This window comes from Plutella xylostella, chromosome 22, assembly GCF_932276165.1.
Source record: "Plutella xylostella chromosome 22, ilPluXylo3.1, whole genome shotgun sequence".
NCBI lineage: Eukaryota > Metazoa > Arthropoda > Insecta > Lepidoptera > Plutellidae > Plutella > Plutella xylostella.
The window spans coordinates 11,173,726-11,192,839 of NC_064002.1; the positions used below are offsets into that span (position 1 = coordinate 11,173,726).

Sequence of the window (19,114 nt, forward strand, 5' to 3'; positions counted from 1 at the left end):
CGACATGATTCTTGAAACAAAGTCGCCGACACCAAGCCGCCGGGCTGTGTCGGCGGGTCGGCGGGTTTGGTGTGTAGACTCCTTTATACTTACTTTTTACGTTCATCTTACTATGAACTGTCAACTGAGGTAGGTAATTGCGTCTATTGGATCTGCAGCTTTAACTCAGGAAAGGAGACACAATTGCCTCAGTTGACCTTACCGACTTCATTTTAATGTCAACAATCAACATACATAGCTACTTTATTTAAATGTCAACAATCAACACACCAACTTTGGTAAATATATAGATTTTAACAAAGTAGCTATTTTGGATATCCTATCCCGTATGTCGCTATAGCAGTGCAGCGGCCGTCACATCGACAGGGTGTTTTTCACAGCAGTATTTACGACGCGACGCACACTCACTACCCCGACATGTGCTCTACACGGACTAGCGATTAATGGCCAGTTTCCCAAAGACTATTTGAAAAGTAAATTAAGAGAAACATGGAAAGACAGAGTGCTTTCCGCTTACTATAAGTACTTACAAGCTCTGCAACACGGCTCTACCTTTTTTGGCATAAGATTTATTTGCCTAATCTCGTATTGCATAGTAACGTTTGGTCAAAGTCTCGTTACGCCGAAAATCGTATGGCATAAATCTCGTTTAGTAAAAAGTTATTTCGCATAACATTGTTTAGCCTAATAATGGTATGGCCAAATCTTGAATAGCCTAATAATGCTATGTGGCATAGGTTTATACAAAGTAATAATATTCGTTTGGCTTTAACTTTGACGGAGCGTCTCCCTACATAGCGCAAACTGGTGCCTTGTATTGTTTCCGCTGTTTGGAAAACGCTCCGCTCCGCTTCGCTGCGCTCCGCTTTGGTTTTGATGAACATGTGCACCTAACACGCTCCTCCTCGCTTTGCTCGTCGTCGCACCTATTTTTAGGTTTCGATCTCATGGGGTTTGTAATAATTATATTGGTCGTTAACTTTCGATTTTCTGATCATACAATATCGTGATTTTCGGGCTGTAGGAGAAAAATACCACAATTTGTACATTTACTACATACTTAATATATTATTTATTAAGATAACATTAGGAGAAACAAGATTATACATAGGTATAGACGAACATAAATTTGAGCAAACGAAACTTAGGTGTTTAAAGATTGTGCCTAAAGAGTTTTAGACGAAACGAGTCTTATGCCACATAAGTCTTGGCAAAGTGATGGTTCGGCCAAAAAAGTTTAGACCATACGAGTTATGCGAAATGAGTTTTGGTCAATAAAGATTATGCGAGATGAGCGGAACCCAAATTAAAAAAAAAACACTTACCTTGAGTGTTTTTATTAGAACGAATTAAAACACCACACCATAATAAAACGATATCTTCACAGCTTACCCCCACTTAAATGGAAGAAAGATGCAGTAACTTGGAGTATAATATAATATTGTCTAATAATTAGCGATGTTTCCCGAAATGAAGAAAGTCTCAAGTTACACCTGCCCTGTCTCCCGTCTAGCCGACCGTGGAGCATAGAAAAAATAGATAAATATTATAAAAAAATAGCAAAAAAACACATGAGTAATGAAATAAAACTCTTAGACCTTGTAACTAATGTACAGTCGGCAAAAGAGATATGTATGCCACCCAGCGCAAACAATGACGGGTAATATGGGACATGAAAAATACTTAGGCAATTGATATAGATGCTTTTGCAAGATTTCATAAAATATTATTGGTTTCATAAATACATATTTAGGCAATCTAGCTCATACATCCAAGACCTGATAACAAAATATACGCGTCCATATTTCAGTAGATGTTTCATAGCTCTCGATTCTTTCAGCTTCTGGTGAGCACCCTAACTTGTACCTACTGGGACCATCTGTCTCGTATTTACACTGAATAGCTCTGTGGGGCTACTCTGACTGTAAAATGAGAGGTTTTTTGAAATAATATCAATATATCAGTTACTCTACATAACGAAAGTAGAGTAACAAAAGCTTCGGTGCAGCAGGAGGGATGATGATGAATATGATGATGACGTGTTGCCTTCCATTGGTATCTCTAACGCAAAGCTAGATAATAATATACAGGGTGTTGCAAAAAGGATATACTAAGCCGAAACCAGCATGTGCAGCATGTTATATCTAAGCCCGAATCTGAAATTAGATTTTCTCTCTCCATAGTAAAAAAGTCACGTGACTAAGTTTCTATGGAAAATGATTTTTTTCTTCCCGAATTTTGATTTTAGTTTCGGGCTTAGATATAACATGCTGCACATGCTGGTTTCGGCACCCTTTTTGCAACACCCTGTAGAGTTCTGCTACAATAACTCTAATCTAGGTAAGTAAGCGATACCAGAGTTTAATGAATTTTTAATACATTGCTGCGAATTAGCTTGAGTGTCGATGTATTAAGAATTCAGTATCGCTTTAGAAATGCTCAGAGTGCCACAATTACCTAGACGTCAATTCTGAACGACTCGCTTTTGACAGCGCCTACGACAGATACGAGTATTGCTTTTAGCATGAAGTCAACCAAATTATACAATGTACTCATTGGAAATTGTGCAACAAACGTATTATTTAATATACCTAAATAAATACAGTTCACTCGGCCTTGTATAATCATTAACACTATTTATTTGATTGTGTGATGAAAAGTGATCTTAAGGAAAAGCTGAAATGTCGCAGCCGTCTTAGTGATGTCCAGGGATTTATTTTACTTCATTTATCCTACCTCGATCTCAATCGCTATGTAGCGAAATATCTGCCTAACTCATGAATCTCATGTGACGCAGCAGAAATATCCAATAAAAATAAAATAAAATGGGTGTTTCAATAAAAAAAAAACAATTCTAAGGCGTTTCACTTCGGCGTCTATGTGTCTAAGTTTCAATGGTATGGTCCTACGTATCTCCGGACTCGCCAGAATTGGCTCCCAGCGCTCCAATACACCTTACAGACATACCTACATACATAAAGGTAGATGGAGTGATGCACCAGAATAGATATTTACAGAACGTAGTACGAAGATCTTCTTTTAAACTTTCTCCATATTGCTAATGAGTTTGAGAAGCTCTCTCGTGAAGGTGTGCTTGAGATGTTTGAACTTTGTAAGTACTTTGTTAGAGTCGTTATTTGTATGCATAATTATGCAGAGATATTGCCAGCTCGCAAGTTGGTGCACTAGTAGGTATACGTATGTTTTATATAAAATTATGCGCCCGTTTTTCATATATACATATTTTTATGACGTTGGTAGTTGGTAGCTACTGAACAGATTTAAATGAAATTTGGTATACATATGGTCTAGACCCTGAGACTGCCTCTGTGGTCTAGTGGTAGAAGCTCTGCTTCACGACCCAGAGGTCCCGGTTTCGATTCCCGGGTGGGCCCATCAATTTGTGTTTCTAAATTGTGGTTCCAAGTTTGGTTAGGACATCGAAGGCTGATCACCTGATGTCCGAAACAGTGAAACGATCCATGCTATCGGATGGGCATGTAAAGCAGTCGGTCCTGCGCCTAGCTCTCTCCAGTCGTGTCGGTCAATCCGTCCCATTGGGCTATGAGAGTGATGGAACAGAGAGTGCTCCTGTGTACTGCGCACACACTTGGGCACTTTAATCTACTCCTGCGTAGATGGCTGATCTCAATTGAGATTGGCCGCCGTGGTCGAAATTCGGCTAGGAGGACATTAGACCCTGAGAAATAACATAGGCTACTTTTTATCCCGGAATCCCCACGGGAAATCTTTTTAAGGCGAAGCGAAGCTCGCGGGAACAGCTAGTACGAGATTTAAATAAGGGTTAAATCTAGCTCTATAGTTGAACAGCAAGGCCTACCTGTCTACAACAAAAACAACATAAGATAGACTTACATTTTATGTTTACTTATATAGATGTAGGTATCAATATCAACAAAGCAGATAGATATGCTCAGAAATCTCATTGACTCTTTCCGAATTTCCCATCATTTCCCACAATAATAATTCTTTCTTAAACGTTTTTCGCCCACAAACAGTTGGCTGTAGATTGATCGCCCCAAATCAAGAATAATAGCTGTTCTCTCTGTTTGGACAGCGATGGATTATATTATTTTTTGTCCATAAACGAGAGGCTCGGTCTTAGATTAGAAGAATAATATTCCTCTTTCATTATTATTTCGCTTTGCTCTAGCAATTTATTTGCTTTAGGTAATTGAACTTATTAAAAATAATTTGTCTTTGTAAAACATGGAATAGCTATTACACAAGTATTTTACGGAGATAGGTATAGTTATGATGATTTATTATTCTATGCTGCTCTGATCATGGTTTTCCGCAAAACCCATTTCGTGAGGCCACGACCTGATCTAACAGAAAAGTGAAAGAATGTGTAATGTGTAGTTAATAAAATAACTAAGTATCTTTTTAATTGTTGTTTAGAAAATATTAAAACTTTAACATAGGTGTTCAATACATTCACAAGGTGTTTTTTACAGCTTTAACATTACTTAAACGTGTATCTTTGTGCTACCGTTAGTTTTTACGTATTATCAAAATAATAAAACGTGCATTTAAATGATTACCAACATACAGCCAGCAGAAAAACTCTATCTCAATCCCACACCGGATGACGGTGGCAAGATTAATTGTGACGTCACATCCGGCGGAGCGGGGTACCGGAAGTGGGAGGCAGCGCAGACCGGAAGTGCGGGTGACGAGGCACGTTTAGCTCCCGTCGAGGGACAAAAATGAAAGGGAGATGTATGTATGATGAAAGCCTTTTGGTCTTATGTGCTAATTTTATATACCGAAACACGAAATGTCAATCAAACAATTTACATAGTTTTTTTTTACTTATTAGGAAAAGTCGTAGTATAAAAGTTGTTTCGAATGACCAGTTGAACTACCTTTTACCGGTACATCTTGGTTGTTTTCTATTTACAGTAGGTAGGTATATCATCCATGTTGCAAGTGTGAATTCAGTGTAGTTTAATAGTTTTTAGGGTTCCGTAGCCAAAATGGCAAAAACGGAACCCTTATAGTTTCGTCATGTCCGTCTGTCCGTCTGTCCGTCTGTCCGTCTGTCCGTCTGTCACAGCCGATTTACTCGGAAACTATAAGTACTACAGTGATGAAATTTGATGGGAATATGTGTTGTATGAACCGCTACAAAAATATGACACTAAATAGTAAAAAAAAGAATTGGGGGTGGGGCCCCCCATACATGTAACTGAGGGATGAAATTTTTTTTTTCGATGTACATACCCGTGTGGGGTATCAATGGAAAGGTCTTTTAAAATGATATAAAGTTTTCTAAAAAACATTTTTCTTAAAGTGAACGGTTTTTGAGATATCAGCTCTCAAAGTCGTAAAAAGTATGTCCCCCCCCCTCTATTTTTATAACTACGGGGTATAAAATTCTAAAAAAAATAGAGGTGATGCATGCTAATTAACTCTTTCAACGATTTTTGGTTTGATCAAAGTATCTCTTATAGTTTTTGAGATAGGTTGATTTAACTACGGAACCCTTTGTGCGCGAGCCCGACTCGCACTTGGCCGGTTTTTGTTAATCAAATAAGAGGAATGCCACATGAGACTCAGTAATAAGTAAGGGTTTAAAAAATTGTTTCAAAATCTGTTCAGGCATTTCATTTTGTATCTAAGCAGAGAGTGAAAAAAACTAATTTCAGCGTAGAAACTGCGCAATGAGCGAGCTAACTCCTTCAACTATGCGCGGGGTGCAAACTTCAGTGAAATAAAAAAAAATACCCTACACTACATAACACTACTCTGACCCCATACAGGCCAGTTGCTTTTTGTTGCTGGGTTCCGTAGTTGAGTATAATATAATTATAGTTAAAATGCTGGTTGTAGGTAAGTAAATGTAGTTAGGTACTTCATGCTCATTATAATCATTATATTAGTCGGCTTACTGGCGTATTGGTTAGAGACCCTGACTGCTAAGTCGATGGTCCCGGCTCGATTCCTGGCTGGGGCAGATATTTGTACTCGGGTCTTGGGTGTTGACATTTATATTTAATATCTGTCTATCTATGTATTTGTGTAGATATATCAGCTGTCCGATACCCATAATACAGGCTCTGCCTAGCTTGGGGCGGATGGCCGTGTGTGAGATGTCCCCAGATATTATTATATTATATTAATTATAAAGTTAAGCGTCCACCTATCGGTATCGTACGTTCGTACGGACCAAACGGATTTTCATAAATTAATGGAGAAACAGCTGCGGACGCACTTGTGTGTATTTCTATACAAAGAATACTGAATGCGATGCGTTCGTTGCGTGCGATGCCGAAAGTTGCTCGCTTACCTTCAAGGTTCGATCACACGGCGTATTTTTTATATAGAAAAATACAACTAGACCGTTCAGATCTGGTATAAACTAATGTGTATGAAATCGATCATAAAAATCACATTCTACATCACTGCTCGTCACCTCGCGTCGTAGTCTATCTTTTTCCAGTGGAACCCTAAAAAGTTGCATGATCAAGGCAACTTGTCAGATTTCCATTTATATAGGAAAACTATGGCAACTCGATCAACAAGAGTAGATGGAAAACTGCTTTTGGTGTCTGACTATTTGAAGCGTTACCTACTGTACTAGAAATGTTATGCTGCTTGCAAATAAATTAAAGCATTTATAAAAAACTAGCTGTTCCCGCGCGCTTCGCTTCGCCTTAAAAAGTTTTCCCGTGGGAATTCCGGGATAAAAAGTAGCCTATGTTCTTTCCCAGGGTCTAGACCGTATGTATACCAAATTTCATTCAAATCCGTTCAGTAGTTTTGGCGTGAAAGAGTAACAGACAGACAGACAGACAGACAGACAGACAGACAGACAGACAGACAGACAGACACAGTTACTTTCGCATTTATAATATTATATTATATATATTATATATTATTATATATAAATATATAAATATATAATATATATATAGTTAGGATATAAAATAGGTGCGCCGTATTATTACACTCACGAGCAAAGAAACAGTTCCACTTACAAAATGCAGACACCAAATGGCATAATTTTTTTAAAACATTTAATAGGAAATTTGAACAAATATTTACGTTTTTAGTTGGTAGTATTCTGATGCACCCTTAAATGTGTTGTTAAGTATTGTAGAAAGCGTCAAATTTATTTATTTTCGTTAAGGAGTAATTGGGTGCTTTTCTCACTAGAACTTTTTCATTGCCCGTGAGTGTATAAGTAGTCATCTTCACTCGCAGAGTAGGCGAAAAAAGGTACGACAACACATATTGTTAACTTGGTATACTTACAGTACCTCTTAACTGTAGCTTTAGAAACATTTTCTTAACAAAACTCTAACCCACATTTTCAGGACAAAAGGGGTAAAAACCCACGACGTCGTTTGACAACCTCGGCTCACATAATTTCCTCCAACCTATCTTTCACACCTGTTTTCTATAAAAAAGGAAAAGGTTTTTTTAGAAAAGTATGATTAAATACGTAGAAAATAGGAGCTGCTTTTTGTTGGCAGCGGAGTTTCCCTTTTTCAAAGGATTACAATATGGTCGTCTTTTAGAGGTCCATAATATGCTAGGTTACTTTTATGGTAGGTATGGCTGAAAAAGTTGATAATAAAAATAAACTTATATAAGTACCTACCTTTTATAAGGCCACAGTAGCGCAACGGATAAGACCTCGTCCTCTGGTTTGAACGTACGTGGGTTCAAATTATGGAACGTTACAATCATTGAAATAGAATTTCAATTTTTATTTATTATTTTAAGACATTGAGAGACGGAGCTTTGTAAGTTTATTATTAAGTAGGTTTTCTTTTCTATGAGTACAGTTTATTTTTATTTTCACATCACAAAATTTAAAACTAGTTGCTTTGGAATCAGGTCCATATACCCATTGCAGTCACATTGAAACAAGAAAAACAAATGTAAAATCGGTAAACTCCCATACTTTCAATACATTATCCCGAAGTTGGTAACGACTGTTGGCAGCGAAAAGCCATTATTCGTACATTTGTTGTGAAAACTGCTGTAACGTTCTGTAACTTGCGCGACGGAGACATAATCCAAACATTATGGTAGCCCTTTTTAAATAATAATAATAATATATGTGGGGACATCTCAAACACGGCCATCCAACCCCAAACTAGGCAGAGCCTAGTATATATGTATCAGCTATCGCCGATACCGTATCGGATAGCTGATATATCTACACAAATACATAGATAGATACATATATTAAATATAAATATCAACACCCAAGACCCGAGTCCAAATATCTATCTACAAATATCTGCCCCAGCCGGGAATCGAACCCGGGACCTTCGGCATAGCAGCCAGGGTCACTAACCACTACGCCATTCGACCGTCAATACTAACCAGCTATGTAGACAGCATAAACTACTAGCGCCGACACCTGAAAAAAATATATAGCTTCCGTTTGAAAGTGTTATTTTCCAAACCGTCACGTTTCACGACGTTGAACCTTAGAGTCAAAATAGGAAGGAATTTTATTTTGAAATAGACTTCAACATGATCAAAATTTACTACTAAGTAGCAACCATTCAGATCTTTTTTTTTACTTTTACAAAATTATTAATAATTGAAGGATCGACATGGACACAACTGCCATATCCTTCTGTAAGTAAGAGTAGGCGATCAGCCTTCTTTGTCCTAGCCACACTTGGACACCGGAATTTAATTTATTTCTATTTTATAAACATTAAAGAACTAACAGAATGAACAAGTGGCAAAGCTTTTCATAGCCCTGTTGTAAAAAAATACTTTCCTAAAATAAACCAAATATTCTACTGTTTGACGTCTATTTCTCGATATTCCACGTATTTCTCCCGAATCCAATCCCGTTGAGATTAAATTGTTATTTCTACCTGTCAAAAAAAGGTTTCTTCAGGAGATGACATACAAAAGGTACTCAGCGATTATATAAAGTACGCATTAACAAATGAAAAGCGAAAAATCTTTACACTCCTGAGGGGCCCGTACAAAAATAGGGACCGCTATTGATCACGACAACCAGTCTCACCAGACCTGTGGCTTCTTGAAGGTTAAAGTAAACCTCACAGATCAACCTACACTGGCAGATGGAAGTGCTAAATTTCATTATCCTAATTGCTTTTCATACAAAACTCAAACGGTTTGCTCTTTCGAGTGGTGCTTCGCCTTTCTGAGAGAAAATTAAATTATCCACTTTCCTACTTAATATTTTTGATTTCCAGCGCGGAAATTATATTAAATTTCGCTAATTATTTTCATAGACACTTAAAAAAATATGTACTTATTTATATACTCAGCATCATTTATGAAAAATCTTCTACCGATAACATAGCAGTTTGATAATTCAGGTGTAGGTATGTATATCGGTAAGTAAGTATTACGAAGTATTATCTACACGACGTCAAACGACGAAGCTAAGCCACACAAAATAAGAACTCAATCATGCAATTACATCTTAATCATACAAATGTATTCATAATTCAAAACGGTGCAGAGAGCAATCGCAAATAAGGGTGACAACACACTAGACGCCAGAAGTTGGGCGACCGCCCAGCACGGTACCTAGGGCGGGCGGGACTCGAGCCCCAAACAACAACCATAAGTACATTATTGCAAGAGCTAAGAACGAACTTGATCGTAAGGCTTCAAACACATGAGTAGGTATTATTAGATTATTTTATAATTTATAGGGTTTGTATGGACTTGTCCCAAAAGTTATACCATTACGGTTCTAGAGAACAACTTTTCTTAAGAAATATATCTTCGTCAATGTATATAATTTTTCATTTTCACATACCAGTGGAAAATAAGTTAAATATTATACTTTTTACACTCGTCTCATACCTTTTATAAACTGAAATATAATTATGCAAATAGCCTTAAGAAATGCAATAAAATAGAATAGTAGCTATGAAACTTTCATAGTTTTCTAGATATAACTGTGTGAATAATTCAGTATGTGAAAAGAATAACATGACGTGTTGTGTTGTACAGCACAATAGTTAACTACCTATTAATGTAACTTTGCCTTTACACCTACAGGGTGATTTGTTATTATCACTACGAATACACGGAAAGTGGTCGCAAATTGCATACATCCCGTCAGCGTACAAGTTCATATTGTATTATGTGTGACATTAAGTTCAAACTTGTATAACAGCGACACAACTCGGCGAATAACTTCCGATATCTAATATTACTGCAGTATTTGACTATACGGGCAAAGTTTTCGATTTTGAATCTAAATTGTATTAATGTAGGTGGGTATGTACCTACGTACGTTTCTAAAGGTTATATTTTAGATCTTGAAAATAGAACTTTAACGACCCAATTACCTACAATGATAATATAGGTACTTACACTTACATCATTTATGAGGATTGACCTGTAAATTTACGAACACATAGAGTACGAGCAGATTTTTCTACAAATACAAAAAAATTAGTATATAGATGCGAAAGGCCGAAGACTGTTGATGCACTCTTGAGGAGGTTTCTTCTGTGCTCCCCAACCCAATCTCAATTCATCGATGATAGATTACATATGATTCATCTATAGAGCTTCCACTATGTTATTGTATTTTTAAGGTTTCCTTATGTCTGGTAAGTAAAGTTGGTTTTCCTTTGCAGTCATCAAATATGTATGGGATTTCGAATGTCAAAAAACCAATAATATAAGAGACAGAGTATAGCGATTATAAGTACATTATCTATACCCCTTGAATGTTAAACAAAGCGACAGGTCCACTGGTTGTATGTTCAGCCATTCACACGACCACTTACGGTATTTGGTCTGCGCCTGTCACCATTAGGGTTGTCCTATTTGTTTAGGCAAAGATGGGTTCTTATTGTTTCCATTCGAGTGAAGTGTTAGCAACCAGATTAGACGGCCGCTGGATCGTTCCTTGTGCTTTGTTGTTGGTTGAGGGTGTTTGTGGGACACATGGTTTTAATTTAATAGTAATACTTTGTACGGTGGACTGTGTTTAAGGAAGTCTTCGACCAGCAGTTTGACACAATACAGACTAGGTACATAAAAAAGCGAGTTGAGATTTTGACGATCTTGGCTATTTCTGACACTGAACTTAATACCTCCGCATCCAAAACATACCCATTGCTTATGAGGAAGTCAGCATTGTAGAAACCATACAACAAATTTATAAGTTATTACTCTACTAAGTATTTCTGCAATTTAAATACGGGAAAAAAAACACAATTTAAGCTTCGACACACGTAAAAACCCTTGGAAAGGCCTCAAAGGTTAACGACCTATCGACAGACCCGTTATCTGCAACATAATAAAACCTCCAAAGTCTTCCACAGCAGGGGGCAATACTTAACCCTCAAGTATGCAATGTAACGTGGGTAATACGTAAAACTGCGTTTAACCTGCACGTAAAGTTGAACCATCTCCGTAAAACCACTAAACTCTGTTGCCCATGGAGGTAGAAATGAATATAGCGTGCGAATATTACAATTTCAGCATCTGAAAATCATATTTTGAGTATATGTTTTAACCTTCAAAAATCTACCTTATGACTTGCATAATTTGCATAAGATTAAAGGGTTTTCACAGGTCTAAATCTTAATTTGATTGGCTGGGTAACTTGTGATTCACTCCGAATATCAATAGCTGATATCTATACCGAAGCCAGCGATAAAAACGGCCATTGACCTTATACTTATACCTTCTACCAACTGCACCAATTATATTGCACTTGCAACGCCAAAATACCCTTGTTTCCTACACGTTAAACATTCTAATGTTAGTGCCAATTTCTCCATAGTCGGTTAGAGCAGAACCAGGTATTATTGGTTGACTTTTGACACATCTGTCAAATCACAATTTTATATGGAGATGACGTATAATTGATGAATCAATCCCTGGCGGTTAGATATAACCGACTATGGAGAAATTGGGGTTAACGTTACATTGGATCCACACCACACGCCTCCGTCAGTGGATCGCCTGCCATTACGGCTATCTTTCTATCTGCCATATTGTGCGTTTCAGCACTCTTGTTACTTGCGCCTATAATGCGGGGGTTAATATGGCCTGTGGAGCGGATCAGTTATGTTTTTTTGTGTGGCCGTTTTTTAATAAGTACTTGATCTATAGTTAGGTGATATAAAAATTTATAGTTATACCTACTTATACTTATACTTAAGAGTAGGTACATTTTGTTTGTCTTTGTTATTTTTGTACCTACATAAAATTCTGAAAAAGATAGGTAGCACAAACTTCCTAAATACGCTTTGAGAATTAGTTAATTATAATGCGCCTCATGACATAATTATACTTACCTATGTATCTACTTGGGAACTTGCACTAGGTGAGGTGAAACTAAAATCGCTAATAACTTATAGGTGTATGCCAAAAAAATCAGCTAAGAAGTTTAGAACCCAAAACCACTTCACGAGCCAACGCTTTCCCGAGCTGTCTTAGCCCCCGAGGCACTTCAAACAATAAAATTTGCATAACACCGTATTCTTGGCACGGGTGCCGCTTCTTATTAAATTTCCCGCTTCGAACCCCTCAAGAACTCATTAAAGGTTTGTACTCCAACCACCTAGCCATGTTATTTGACGATAAATCATAGGGTTGCTGAAAACGGCTGAACTTGACTTTTATAGCTTCATAGTAATCCTACCAGGAGCGCAAGGGATGAAGGAGGTATAAGGCTTCGGGCGTGCGGAAAACATTTTTGCTATTATGACATGACGTTAATAGGCTGTGCACGCGATTAATGGGATAAGTGCCGTCGGTTAATCTAATGGATAAATATTAGAACCATGCAATTAAGGAGTAATACCTACTTACTTATATAGAAACTTATACACTCACGGGCAATGAAAAAGTTAGTTAAGTCACAAATACCGACACAAAAAGAGCCGCATTTTTTCAAACATTTAATTTTTTTTTAAATAATATAGTTTTTAGTTGGCCATATCCTGATGCTCTGTTAAATGTACTTCAATGTTGCAGAAGGCGTCGTTAAGCTAGCCTTTTCCGTTTAGGAGGAATTTGGTGCTTTTCTCAGTGGAAACTTTTCATTGCCCGTGAGTGTATTTTATGGACCAAAAAATTAACGATTAGGTACTTTGTTATAGAATGGTATAACTGGATTATTCTTGTGTTTGTAATTAAATCATTTGAAATGCATATCTCTCGTTATAACACTGCTGCTCTCGTATGATAAAAAGCCAGATGTGACAGATTGAATTTCACAAACAATCCACAAAGCCAACGATGTCATTCCGCGGATAACTTTCATACTCAGTGCATTAATGAACAAAATGTGTAAAATATTTTTTCTTCACGTATTATTTTTTACATCATTATCATCTTCAGCTGTAGTAAAATGGATACCAAGTGCGAGTTTTGATTTAGCAATAAACTTTAACGACAAAAAATTGCCATGTTCGAAACAAACTGTCGTGTTTCCAGAGAGTATTATGGAAACAATAAGAATACGTTCAAAAACTCACGTGAAAGGTCTAGTGTTGCCAGTTAACAGTGAGATCAGTTTAGAAACTGACGCGATAGAGTTTGGTGGTGGAGACAAGGAGGATGGCTGTGAAGAAGGTAACGCTTACTACCTGGACCGGTCAGCGTCTAGTTGGGCTCAAGCTGACGTGTGGCAGTCTGACAGATTCAACGAAGCCACACCAGATGCAGAAAGAATACCGTGCTACGACGACCTTGTAGAGTTCCCAGAAGAATCTCAATTCACTGTTAAGATGCCCGATGTGTCTCAAGTAACAAGAGGAATAAAAGTGAATGGGGAGGTCCTGTATTCTACGGTTCAATTTATTCGACATGCATTTAGTTTTGAGGAACACGAACAATCTTTTGTCCCTAATGAGAATCTGAGATTGGGCGTGTCTATAAATATGAAAGCAGAATGCACATCCCCGGCTGGATGTCCGTGCCAAAAGTTTCCTGTAAAAATTGATTGCTCAACGAAATTTTGTCCTAAACCTACTTGCCTAGAACCTATCAAGCCCATCGGCCATTGCTGCAAGATCTGCGGCGGCGCTCTCGCATTTGAAGTGGATCAATCCTTCATCTACCAACGCTTTAAGGAACTAGTTCAGGAAACCGTCATGTCATATGGAGAAGAAAGACTTGTGTACCACGTTGGAAGAATAGTCAGTGATACGAAAGAGCTAGTCCAAGTCGTTGTGTTAGACAAAGACGGATATACTGGCACAAGTGCTGAAGTTGTCAATGATCTTCAGTATGTGGCAAAGACCCACTCCTCTCAACTGTGGGTTGCTGCTATGATGAGTGGAAGTCCTCTGTCCAAGGCCGGTCTCGGTGCCAAGATAGCTGTTTCCATGTTCTTCGTCGTGGCAATGTTTATGGGTGCAATCTACGCGTATTACTACAAGCTGCCAAATATCCAGTTGCCTAGTTTAGGTCGGGATCGTCGCACGGCGATCACGAGGTTCCAGCGCCGCACGGACAGCGTGGTGACCCTGACCAGACGTGACTCTACCGTGTCTCTGCCGAGCGCCACCGCGTTTAGGAATCCATTGTATGACTCTAAAAGGGGGCGTGGAGATACTGATAATGACTAAACTTGATAGTTTTTGTGACTCATTACATTCTGCAAAATCTATTTTATTAAAAGGTACTTACTCAAAATCTGAGATTTATTATTAAAATAATAAAACAAACCACACACCGAAAAGACGGTACCAAAACCGCATACCTCGCAGGAGCCAACTTTAAATAATGCCAGAGGAATTACTCATTAGTGCAAAACAATAACTCGGCATTAATCAGCGAGCTCCATATATCTCTGGGCGCCTGGTACATCGGCGCAAGACCGCCCAGGCCGCGCGGTGGGGAGGCGTCTAGCGAGGATAAATCAAACATTTCCACGACAGGATTCCGATGGAAATAATTCATAGGAGCTGCTATACTTAGATGAGCGCTTTTGGAGCGATCTTGGCTGGTGCCATGGGAGCGCGTAATTAACGATTTTCAAATTTCATATGTATTAAATTATCATAAGCTTGTACAGTACATTTAGGGGAAACTCTAAGTACCTCCGTAATTTTCTTTCTAATATATTACCATAGTTTCGATAAATAATCTGAGCATTACACTTACAAATCTTCCAGAAATAGAACGTGTCACCCAAAAAAGGGTTTAAATTGTCCAATTTTTTCGTAGGGCAAACTCTAGGAGAAAAAGGAAAACTAGCCACTTACACGGTCCGACGAGCGAGCGATGACCCGCGAAATAAATTCAAATGCGAACGTTGTTGAACAACAAACCAAATTGCCGCCATTTGCGAAAAATAAATGACAAAGAAAGGGGCAAAATAGTTGTAGGGTCTTGTAATCTTGTAGGGTAATTTTTCACAGCCTTAAAAAGTGATTTTTCATTTTCATTGTAGGTATAGATATCCCCCAGTAATCTGGATATTTCTTTTAATTATTATAAGTATCTATTATCTTGTGTCTATGCGTACTTATTATCTCACTTTATTTTTCACGCTAAACTGACGATTTTGATATACTTATTGCTATTTCTAACAAAATTAGTAGAATCAGATAATAATTTTAAGAGGTATATCAGTAGATAAATAAACGTACGATGTAAGTACTTTTTTTATCTGATCAAACTTTGCTAAAATTACTGTGAATTAAAAATATTTATCTAGCCTAGATACGATTAAGATAAGATTGTATTTTGCAAGAAGGAAGCAGTTTTGAATTAAATCATTTTTGGTAAATTTATATCGATTGTTTTATTATTAATTTAAATTATGTAAGTAAATATATCTAAGCTGCCGTGTAGTATCTAACCGCTACGCCATCCCAAGTGCTCGTAGTCAGGGTCTGAAAGAGAAAAGAAAATACTTTAAAAAATTCTGACTGTTTGGTTTGTAGACGCGGGAAAAGATAGATTTTTGTATTGAAGGTAAAACGATAAAACTGGGGAAAAATTGACAATTGAAAATAGGCGGTGTTTTATTTATGAGAAAGGTATCAGAACAAGCTTACATAAGAATGATTATCTATAATAGACATCCTTTATTTCAGCGCACAAAAATATCGCACTATAAAAAGTCACAGTGCGCGCAGTACTGTCCTTACAATGCACAATGTAAATACAAGTAATAATGATCCATAACACTCACAACTTTGAGTTCAGAGTCGGAGAATTCCCTCTTGGTGGTGATGGAGAAGTGAGGGAACTGCTGCACCTGGGTCAGCACGTCACCCTCCAGCGTGAACGTGGTCTTGGACTGGAACAATAAGGAAAAATATTATACAGGGTGTCCCATAAGTCAACGGTCAAAATATAACGATTTGCGAGGGTCCGTTTCTAGGCGAAAGATGTTCAGTATGACCAGTAGAACATGGGGTTAATATAAATTGTTATCGTTGACGGAGACACCCTGTATTGTATATTCTGCCAGGTTTTCCACAGACAGAACCATAATTAAATAGATTTTGTTTATTTGTACATAAAATAGGACATAATAATGGAACTTCAGTGGCAGTGTGAGAGCCGCCTACACAATAATGACTAGGAAGGTGGACTGACCTTGCCCCAGCAGTGGCGACGAGATGGGCTGTGATGATGTATACTCTTGAGGCAAAAACTACTCACCACACCAGCGGCGGTCTGCTCATTGAACTCCACTCCCGAGGTGAAGGTGTGGGTGCTGCTGAAGGCCGGGGACTGGATGTCCAGGGTGTAGGTCCCGTCAGGGTTGAGGGTCAGGGAGTTGGTGGGAGAGGAGCCCTTCGCGCGAGCTGCTGCTGGGACCTCTGTGGCAATGGATAAAGAGAATGTGTAAGTCACCTAGGCCAGACCCAGAACGGAGATAAATACAAACTTACGTTTTGCTTAACTTGATACGTGATTAAAATAGGTTCCTGATTGGTGGAAATCTTAGAAGACATACAGATGTTCTTTACAATATTTGCCAAAAATGAATGCAATTATATACCTGAGTACAATCAAACACTGGTGATTTTTTTAATGAATTGGCTCGACTTGTAAGTAATCGCTAATAACCCTACTGTGTTAGCGTTACTTACTCAATGAGTCGAGAAAAGCATCAAAGTTCTCATCTTTGCTGTGCTTGAAGGTTTTCCCGAGGTACGCCATGTTGTCCGACCCGATCACACTATAACAAGATTGTGATTTGCCGCATCGTACAAACCGATATTTATTACTTCAATCGGCAACTTATCTAATCTAGACATCTAGATTAAACATTTACTTACTAACGTGCTTGTACACATGTATATTTTTCAGTTTATCTAATTGAAGCCCCACTTGAGTATAAGTCACTTGGCGGGTATTTAGGGTTCAAAGTTTTTTGAAGTGCATTTATATTTATTTCGGTTAGATTCTTCTTATCTTTTACTAGTAAATATCACATAACCAAGTTGTAGTTAGAATTTTTAAATATAAATAATTTCCATCCTGACGTAGACGTTATAGTTTAGTTCTATAATTATATCTAACTAGCTGTTCCCGCGAGCTTCGCTTCGCCTTAAAAAGTTTTCCCGTGGGAATTCCGGGATAAAAAGTAGCCTATGTTCTTTCCCAGGGTCTAGACCGTATGTATTCCAAATTTCATTCAAATCCGTTCAGTAGTTTTGGCGTGAAAGAGTAACAGACAGACAGACAGACAGACAGACAGACAGACAGACACAGTTACTTTCGCATTTATAATATTAGTTAGGATTATATATCTAGATAAAACAAAAGAAACGAAAGTCATCATCATTAGCTCAGTAGAGACATCTGTGAAGAAACCTGCACATCTAGAACTAGCTTACCAAGATCCCACCAGCCTGCAGTGGACCAGTGTTGTGAGAAATGGGATTTATGGGATTAGGAAAACAATTTAGACCGTACGAGTGGACCTGGTGCAGGCACTTACACCCCCATAATAGATAATAGAAGATAATACATACCAATACATACATAAACACAATAACACACATACATAATACGAAATAAGTAGGTAAGTACGTATTAATAACAAATAAAAGACCGCGGCTCACAAAAATATCATCATCGTTTTCACCAAGAAGGTTATGTAACTCGATACAGCTGAATGCGACCTCCTTAGACTTGTGTTCAGCGCCGGTTCTGTGCTTTGTTCGGCTCAATCAATAGTATTAGGTTACATTTTGTCGACAGAAGCTAAGAGAGTCGTTTATCATAACGATGTCGCTTCTGGGTAGGTAGGTACTCTTTGACGGTATAATTTTAATGGAGGATTTCAGGATTTACTAATCTTGCATGTATTTTTTTGTGGCGTAAAATCTTCTTTCATGTGTTTGATTTGAATCCTTGCAACTTTTATTATCTGTTTTAATTTTGGTTAAGTATACAGGTCATTGTAAAAAACCCTATGCTGAAACCTACGTATGCAGCATGTTATATCTAAGCCCGAAAATGAAATCAAAAAGAAAAAATTCGCAAAAACTCCATTTTCAAAAGTCACGTGTTCTATGGAAAATGTTATTTTTTTTCGCGAACTTTGACATTCTGATGTTAATTTCGGGCTTAGATATAACCATTGACAAAAGAATTAAGAGGACTTGGCATAAAAATCGGTACTTAAAAATATATCGTCGTCTCTTTTTAACTTATTGGTGTTATCGTACGTAAAAAAGGACAACAGTAGTTTTGTCTTTGCCTAAAATTACAACATTGCGATCGGTCGCCATGTTGATTGACCAAGATTGACATCCAAACACAAGGTACTTCAGCTGTCAAACAATTTGTTTGTTTACATTTTTCAAGAAAAAAGCCGCCATTTTAATTGACACCAAAGTTTAGGTAAGCGCATTTTTTTCGTTCATATGGCATGTCCTCTCTTTATTCTTTTGTCAATGGATATAACATGCTCCATACGTAGGTTTCGTTTTACCCCCTTTATACTTATCGTGTAACATCAGGAATTCCGAACCAAACTAATTCTAAACCCAGAAAACTTTCCAACTATCATTCCTGGTCATATGTTCTAGTCTGTGACTTCATGAACAATAATAAATTTCATTTCCCGACCTCATTTGTCATCGGACTGAGACGTAGAAATGGAACTTATATTTTTATATTACTGCTA

General features: G+C 37.7%; 2 protein-coding genes across 2 annotated transcripts; one reads left to right on the forward strand and one right to left on the reverse strand.

Annotated features, from left to right (window-relative positions):
- Positions 1–4,923: 4,923 nt before the first annotated feature.
- LOC105394016 (fatty acid-binding protein 1) lies at positions 4,924–17,225 on the reverse strand. The gene is made up of 5 exons (XM_038105528.2): positions 17,067–17,225; positions 16,633–16,793; positions 16,157–16,264; positions 15,792–15,854; positions 4,924–4,941 (listed from the first exon to the last, which is right to left on the reverse strand). The coding sequence occupies exons 1-4, from the start codon at positions 17,134–17,136 to the stop codon at positions 15,798–15,800; spliced, it is 396 nt and encodes a 131-aa protein (XP_037961456.2). The 5' UTR covers positions 17,137–17,225; the 3' UTR covers positions 4,924–4,941; positions 15,792–15,797.
- LOC105389806 (protein amnionless) lies at positions 13,244–14,651 on the forward strand. Its single transcript, XM_011560993.3, has one exon. The coding sequence runs from the start codon at positions 13,287–13,289 to the stop codon at positions 14,580–14,582; it is 1,296 nt and encodes a 431-aa protein (XP_011559295.3). The 5' UTR covers positions 13,244–13,286; the 3' UTR covers positions 14,583–14,651.
- Positions 17,226–19,114: the final 1,889 nt, after the last annotated feature.

What these genes read in the sequence shown, in the direction of transcription:
- LOC105389806 (XM_011560993.3), top strand. Translation starts at nt 13,287, where the DNA reads ATGAACAAAATGTGTAAAATATTTTTTCTTCACGTATTATTTTTTACA.
- LOC105394016 (XM_038105528.2), bottom strand. Translation starts at nt 17,136, where the DNA reads ATGGCGTACCTCGGGAAAACCTTCAAGCACAGCAAAGATGAGAACTTT. An exon ending in TGCTTTTCTCGACTCATTGA is followed by an intron (nt 16,794 to 17,066) that starts GTAAGTAACGCT and finishes CCATTGCCACAG; the next exon opens with AGGTCCCAGCAGCAGCTCGC. An exon ending in CCGACTCTGAACTCAAAGTT is followed by an intron (nt 15,855 to 16,156) that starts GTGAGTGTTATG and finishes TTTCTCTTTCAG; the next exon opens with ACCCTGACTACGAGCACTTG.